Source organism: Petromyzon marinus, chromosome 29, assembly GCF_048934315.1.
Source record: "Petromyzon marinus isolate PM22_M1 ecotype Great Lakes invasive population chromosome 29, UKy_Petmar_22M1.pri1.0, whole genome shotgun sequence".
NCBI lineage: Eukaryota > Metazoa > Chordata > Hyperoartia > Petromyzontiformes > Petromyzontidae > Petromyzon > Petromyzon marinus.
Window position 1 is genome coordinate 6,642,710 of NC_133695.1, and position 8,536 is coordinate 6,651,245.

The following is an 8,536-nucleotide window of genomic DNA, read 5'->3' on the forward strand; positions in this document are numbered from 1 at the left end:
AGTGGTTACTTGAGAGGGTTTTCAGAGTAGTTCTGTAGTATCCACCTCCACAGGCTATTTCTTCAACACGAAGCGTTTCACTGCTGTGCGCGAGTTCCGACTGAATTCTTCGTCGTGACATTCTGCCGATAGCACAACTTTGATACGATGGGGGGGGGGGGGGGGGGGTGTGCGGGAGAAATGATTTTGTTTAATTTTTACTTAACAGCGTTCGTCCTGTCCCCCACCATCTCCTCCCACAGTCGTCCGTTCACCCCTTGATGCCTTGCGGCCGGGCCTTCAAGCGCAAGCTGTGCCGCCACAATGACGAACAGGAAGAGGAGGACGACGCCGACGACGGGAGCCCCATCGACAAATGTCGCCGGCGCTCCGAGTCAAACGGCATCGACCGGGAGTGGTGCCCATTCGACGCACCAGACCCTCGGGCCCTTACGGACCTGCCGGAATTTGAGGACGACGCCGTGACTGCAAAGATGGCGCCAATTCTGGCGCCTTGGTGGGACGGCGTGAGCGACCACGACGCGAGCGAGCGCATCGCGCTCCGAGCCTCGGTGCTGGCGCTCTCTCTGGGGAAGCTGCGTGCGTGTCGCCAGGCCGCCGAGCCCTGCCTGCGTCGCTCCGTGCTCATCGCCAACACCCTGCGGGTCGTGCATGCCGCGCCGGGTTGCGGCGTCGACGACGACCCCGAGGACCAGCGATCGGAACGGGCGGCTCACCCCGATCCGGAGCTGGAGCCGCTACCGTTCCGCTCGCTCACGCCGCCGCTAACGCCGTCGTCCGTGCTGGAGGCGAGCGGCGAGGCCCTGGGAGGGTTCGGCGTGACAGCGCCGCTCTTGGACTTCGCGGACGGCAGTTGCTGTGCCACCCCGGCAAATCCCGACTGTGCCGGCGAAAGCACCGGCATTGTCCTTGCCTCTTCTTCGCCGCCAGGCCCGTGTCTCACCGCGCTGCTGCCAGCCGCCGCTTGGGGCCCTCGGGTTGCGCCGACGGCCACCGCCTGGGCAGAGGGGCATCGGCCTCACGACAGTGGCGTCGGCAGCGGCGCTCGGCTGTCTGGCGTCGAGCTTATGGCGGCTGCGGCCGCAGCGATGGTGACGGAGCCGTCGGGCTTCCTGTGCGACCTCTCGCTGGATGGAGCCTTCTCGGACATCGACACGTCCATGTACGACTTTGACCCGTTCTCGCCGGCTGCGGCCGCGCTGCACCTGCAGGGAGGCGGCGACTGCGCCAAGCCCGCAGTGGCGGTGGCAGCGCCGGCAGAAGGGACGATGGGGGACGGGGGCGGTGTGGGAGCGGCGGCGGTGGCAGCGTCTGGCAAGCAAGACCTTAACGAGCTAGACCAGATCATGCAGGTGCTGGTGGGCACGTGAGCGGCGCGCTGCCGTCGTTCGTTGCCGCCACCCTTGCTTAAATGTAATTGTACAGCCCCTTTGTCAATCCACTGCTGGACGAAGGCCTCCCCCCCTCCAAGCCGCGTCAGTCACGTGAGAATTGTCCGACGGAAGCTTTTCAGCCGATCGACCGCACGTCACTGGGGGCCCACGTTGGTGGACGATGTTAGCGGTGGGCAGAAAAAATTGAACTCGATCACCGGGTTTGTGGCCACGGTGCACTTGTCACTGCGCCACCGTAGCAGCACGATTACCGTCGTCTTCATCATCATCATGGTTGGGAGCGACGTAATATGATTTTCCTTGTCATTTGCACCTCCAATTAGCCCGGTTGGCTACGTACGGTGCGAAAGAAGTTTAACGTATACCTACAAGTCATTAGCAGCGTCATCATATGAACGCCGTCGCAATCGTCAGGGTCAGCAATGTCATCACGAGTTCAGTCTACAACGCGGTAATGTCGCCTATGAACAAATCACCTCGTGTGTGTCCGATCTAGGAAGCTAAGCAAGGTTGTGCCTTGTTATTACTTTGATGGGAGAGTGACTAGGATAACCAGGTGTTCCAGGCTTGGGCTGCCAGATGGCATGAATCTATCTGTACGGAGCTTTGAGCATTATGTCCTTGCTTCACACGAACATCGCTCATTCATGGTATTAGCCAAACGTCCCAACGTAGCAGGACCCTCCAGAAAGCGTCTCTCAACTCTGGATTTCATGGAAAATGGGCATTGCTATTATTATAGCATGTCATCAGTAAAATCCTTACCACTGTTAGCTACGTAACGATCACCAACATTGTAATCATAATTATCAACATCATCATCACCACATCATGTCTGGCATTGGACGGCTACATCGCCTAGCAGTAGCATGTGCGCTGCTTGTTGCAATCGTTCACAGTTTGAATCCAGCGACCTTCCTGGTTATTACTGCGGTGCGCAATAACCGCAATTATACCACGCGCTGTCTGCTTCACCGTGGCCGTTACGGATTCCCCGTGATGTCAGTCGCACGAGTAGGCCATTATGTGCCGACGTTAGGGGTCGAAATTTGGCAAATTCGAAAATTGCACCACATTACGCTCAATTGGGACTATACATAGAAGCAATCATCACCACCTATTGGTAGCAGACTAATGCCCAAGGTGACTCTTGCACATGACTCATCCTGGTCTCTTGAGTTCACCTTGAAGTGATCATCACGATAATCATCAATGCCATTATCATTGTAAGAACATCGCCATCATTACCACCAGCCATCATCGCAATTGTCACCATGAACGGAATCACAACACACAATTTGGATTTTCAAAAATATTTAAATGTGACCTTATCTCAGGATGCTAAACAAATATACGCCACACTTCAACGACGCTATTTTAACATCAACACAAGCGTCATCATCATCGTCATCATCCCGTACCCATGTGGACTACTATTTTATGCTAACGTCTGGCAAACTACAGACTGGTGAAACCCAGAACACCGCTTGTGTTCAATGAATTATGCATTCGCGTTTTTAACTTAATAGCAGTCGTTTTTATTCGACGCAAGATTTATACGACACTACACACCGTACATGTGTATGTGTACTCTTACTCTCGCATAATCACACAGATAGACAGGAAGAGGAACACGCATGGAATAGGAGAGAACAAACACAAATCGGTGACATTAACCTTGACAGGTAAGAAAAGCGTCAGCTTGGGCAGGAGACGTCGTGGCTAAATGGGATGATGATGACAATGACCGATGGATGAGACTGGTGACGGAGTGGCAGCCAAAGGAGGGAGCGCACCTGAGCAGACGACTACTGCAGATATTCCATCGCCACTCGTGATCAACAAAGACAGACGATCCCCCGTATTTGGCAATTTAGAAAATGACACCTCAAATGATCCTCAATGGGACTACACATAGCAATCGTCACCCGCGAGACTCGCATTTTTTAATAGGCTGTTGGGGCGAGTGCTCCATCACACGCTTGCACGCGAGTCAATTTCATCGCTCCACCTCCGCGATGGGAGTCCTCTTCTGCTCCTTTAGCTGCCATTCCATCACCAGTCTTGTCCATCAGCTAGCGTCCCTGGTAGCGATGATGTGTCCTGCCCAACCAAGACAACACGAGGTCTCCACCCTGCATTGTCCCCCAAGTGACGCGTTCCTCTTCCTACTTCCGTATGTTTCCGAGCATGGCCTTCCTCTCCACGCTTCTTTGCACATTTTTGTTCAACTTTTAGTCCTTGTTAATTGTCAGGGTCCATGTTTCTGGTCCAGCTCGTAGCAGTCCATATGACATCCCATATCATATGCGTATATATGTACGTTCACACGCACATATACAAACACGTATAGAAGATGCACACGTGTTAATGTGTACAGTATTATGTAAGCGTGCATGCACTTGCACACAAACTTATATTGTATCTTTATGTTAATGTATGTGCTCACACATACACGTTACACATGTATGTCTACACACACTTATTATGTATGTGTGAATACACAACATGCTATATACGAGGATTAACTTCTCATTAACTGGCCCAGGTGGCTCAGTAGCAAAGCGAGCAGTCCGCAGTCGAAATGTTCTGAGTTCATATCCTGGTTAGGGGTTGAATCAGCCCATCGTCCTACTCTCTCCGGTGGTCAATGAAATGAGAAATGTATAGGGAAATCAATAGCGGTTGTCCTATGGATTGACTCAACCCTGCCTAAGAAATGGGACATTTCCACCTCTGGCTCTGCAGGGCTGTAAAATGGGAGATGAGGACCGACGCCTCTCTGCTGATTTGAGCATAACATCTCTTTTAAGACTTTTAATATCTCGCCGATTATTATCCGGGTAAGGCTGCTAAACTGGGGCGTTAAACTGGGATGGAAGCAAAGCACGTTAATTACAGAAATATCTCTATGCATAATAACGACTCCAACGCAACCTGCGAGATCAACGACAAGAATAAATAACGCTTCCTTCGTTCACAATACTCCTCAAGACGAGAGGAGGTGGCCCAGTGGCTCAAAGATATCAGAAAGGCTGAACCAGCACCGCTGGGAAACTTGGATTCGACTCTAGGGTGCAGCCGCCTGTGATCAAACCGGTTTCTCCATTGTAGCGGATTGATGGATTTTAAAACAAAATAATCCCCAATACATTGACTTTGGATCTAAAACTTAAATTTGGCTAAATGCAAGCTCCTGCAAAGCCAAAACATTGGTTTGACCGTTATGACATGCATATTACCCTCGGTGGCAGGGCAGGTGGGAAATTGCAGCAAGTTGAAGGGATCTCAGAGGTAGCCTTGTGATATCCGCTTCCTCGGGCCGCTCTCTAACACGAAGGGATGTGCTGGTCTGCAAGATTTACGAACGGAGTCCCGATACCAACAATCAGGATAATATTCGGGGAAAATACCCATTGCTTTCAATGTTATTTTCCAAGAAAGACAAAGGTGGCAGACACCTTCACCTGGTGTGCTCAGAAAGTGTTGTGGGTGTTGGTGGACCACTTAGAGATGGGAGTCTGTGTGAGCCACTCCACCAGCAAGACAGAGAATGGTGCCTGTTGTTGGAGACAGTACAGCAAGTAGGATCACGACAGGCTGCTGTAGTATGCGAGGGGTTTTTATTTTGAGGCACTCAGGTTTCCTCAAATTACAACGTAGGCCTCGGCCATGCCGTGTTAGTCGTGGGGGGTTGCATGACCATACTTCACCAAATTACAACAGAATTATCCAAATAATACAAAAAAGCCTCAAGACAAGATCAATGTATAGTATTGTACAGGGTGTCCGCAATTGCCTGTTGCCCCCTGGCTTGTCGAATCTCGTGTTTAGTTTACCTACGGCTGGTTATGTTTGTAAATCCACTTCTGCACATGTTATTCAATTAACAAAAAACCTATAACACATTCAACAACAATACCGTGGCCTTAAAAGGAACATACATGGGCTATGTTTGGGGAAAAGACCTTTCATAGCACATTCAATTGACCGTTACATCATTATCCCTCTTTAACACAGTGATGACACGGCCTACCGTGTAGGCAACGTTTCGACATTTAAAAAGCCCTAACGTTACATGTCTATTAATAATGTACGGCCCTTGATCGATCCACTGCTGGATGAAAACCTCCCCACTGGGGGTCGGTTGTACGAGTTGTGTGACCGTAGTTCACCACGCTGGTCAACACAGGTTGGTAAAGTCGGCGGTGACCAAGGTGCTGTTCGTACGTCGCTCGCCACTGTTAGCCTTGGCCGGGAATCAAGCCCGTTATGCTGGGTTCATAGCGCGGCGCGCTAACCACTGCGCCACCGCTCCACCCCATTCTAATACTGTACCGTATTCGATCACATTACGCCACTTGTCATTTATTCTCAAACGTGTCGCCTATAAAACTATGGGGGGTAGGGGGGGACAGGAAATTGTGGACATTGTACAATTTTACTCACTTTACTGAAAATGGTGTGTTCACGCGTGTTACGAATGTGTGTTCACTTGTGTTGTAAAACACACAACGAGCAGTATGTATAAGAATGGGACGCGTGTTGATGTTTGCCACATGACGGATACCTTGGTAGAATTCAACGTGAAGCAGCAATCTGGATTAATGATGATCCAAAACTCACTTATAAAGAGCGATGAGGAGACAGTCATTCGCCTCCTTATCACTCTTATAGCGCTGCCACCATGATTAGTGTCTCCCGTGAACGTCACTCGTTAATTCCTCCACCCATGTTATTACTCGGTTCTACCAGACACCGTTTCGTCTCATTTCACAATGCAGGTCACAATACATCCACTCACTAATTCACCCATCCACCTACTCACTGATTCACCCACCCACCTACTCACTAATTCACCCACCCACCTACTCACTAATTCAGCCACCGACAAATTCACCCACCCACTCACCAAGACTGCAGGTCACCTCAATTCTCTTTCTGCTTCTTCCCTCGCACTGCTCCACTCATCATCATCGTCTCCGTTTCCAAAAAGTTCTTCCAACTTCTCTCCATTCAAGAAAGTAACGTATTATTAACAACTCGTATCTATTACACTTTTAACAGTGCTGCTTGGCGTTTTGGGCCTATGCTCAGCTACCGTGATTAGGATACCAATACCAGGGTCTCTACATCATAATGTATCACCTTCCTCTTGGGAACGTGGCCAGTATTTATTGAAATGTCGAGGACTGAAAACAAATGTTAAATGTTACGTGTTTTTATACGTATTACAGATTATATATACAAACCACATATGTATAATTTTATACTGACAGCTATAATTGAGGTTCCGTTGTTTAGAATATATTGCGCAGAGGAAAACAACGTGATTTTATGCATTGAATTGTAACGGTATTTATCCAATACTTGTAACTTTACTTATTGTTAATGTTCCTGTTGTTGTTGATGTGTGTCGTGTTGGGGCTCACGCGGGTGATGATAGCCAATCTTGTTAAGCTAAGAGTCTGTAACCAACCATGATACATCATCACATAAACTTATACTGGTGTTCAAATTGTGTGTGCAATCCTTTACCTCCCCGTCGCCCCTTGTTTACCCACGAAAGCCTCACCGATTGTCATGATTTTCGGAGATGATCCTGCCCTGTTTTCACAGTATGGGGGTGAAGAATTCTGCTATGTAAAGTCTAACTTTAGTAATTATGGTTTTTTGCCGTTTAATTCGTCAAATTTGGACCATGATGCCAGCACACAACGGCCTACGCTTGCGAATGACGTTACGAAATCTGCAACGTCCACACAGTACAGTATTTTTGCGGTTAATATACCCGCAGTATTAATCGGGGCGGCCACTGGATGAGAACCGTAAACCTATACAACAAGCAGCTAACGAGCCAACGCTGAGCCGTGACACCAATTCACAGGTCAACTTCGCATCACTAACACCAACCACACGTGGTAAAATCTCCCAATAACGTATACATTTTAACTGTTAAAATCCCAACGCCACTTCATCACAATATTTATATCGCATTTATTTTTACTCCACTGCTGGATGTAGGCCTCAATTCCGTGTCGGTCATAGGTTTGTTTGACCATACTTCACCGGCTTCATAATTTTCAGAGCGCAGTGCACTAACCAATGATCCATTCATTGCCACGATTTATCTTACCGTGATCATTCATGGTCAGTCCACTTCTGGATGAAGGGCTCTCCAGACGCGTATATTTAAAATTATTACAAACGTGGTTGGGACTTCGCCATTCGTCTCATTCACCAGACTCGCTTGATCACAAGCTTAATTAGTGGGCAAATATATTTTAAAGGCGAAGCGTAAATAAATTGAGGTTCAAATATAAACGAAATCTGACGTAAAAAAACGAAAACAGCAAATATAACAAATACCAAATCTCTACTCGCGTACTTGGGGCAGCAGCAACACGTGGGACCTCGAATTTCCCGCGCTTTTCCACATCCGTCAAACCCCCACTTAAACTTCCCGATGCACGCCGATTGGATGGCACCCGCCTATCACGCGCCTCGTTAGCGTCTCCCATTGGTTGGCGCCGCCCGATCACGCGCTGCTCGCGTTCCGATTGGAGCTCCCCCCCCCCTCAACACGGGCTTAGCCCCACCCCCAAAACCCGCGCTCGCGCGTCCGTTGCGCTCCATTTAATGTTCAATGTTCCCGCTTGCAATAGACTCAAAGACAATTAACAGGTTAATTAAGTATAATGTCCCGGTAAGTTTACGTTTTCTGAGGAAAAAGGACATTCTTGAGGGGAAAATATACATCTTTAAAAACGTTTTATTATAAATATGTAAATTATATTACCCACATTGCTCGTGCGGCGCGCCACGGGAAGTAATTCCCGCCTGTTCTTTCCGGTGGCATCTCGCGTTCTCCTCACGTCACAATTCAGTGATTCTCTCTATATTAAAAAAAGGCCGTGTTTTGCCGTGCGTGGGAATCGTGAGGTTTTATTTTTTGTGGTTTTTACCTCACGAAAGAACGAATCCCTCAAGAAGTTATTACGGCCTCAACTGTTGTGGAGACCACTCCGTGATCCCCCTGGTGGCATTGCTGTTGATGAGCAGTACAATTTAACCGGCAGTGGATTCATATTCTTGGTTCTTTCGGTAAAGTCACGTAGAAGGGAAATTTATCGAAAGAACCA

General features: G+C 48.8%; 1 protein-coding gene across 1 annotated transcript; it reads left to right on the plus strand.

Annotated features, from left to right (window-relative positions):
* Positions 1 to 260: 260 nt before the first annotated feature.
* On the plus strand, positions 261 to 6,912 carry LOC116947283 (uncharacterized). Its single transcript, XM_076070512.1, has one exon. The coding sequence runs from the start codon at positions 261 to 263 to the stop codon at positions 1,368 to 1,370; it is 1,110 nt and encodes a 369-aa protein (XP_075926627.1). The 3' UTR covers positions 1,371 to 6,912.
* Positions 6,913 to 8,536: the final 1,624 nt, after the last annotated feature.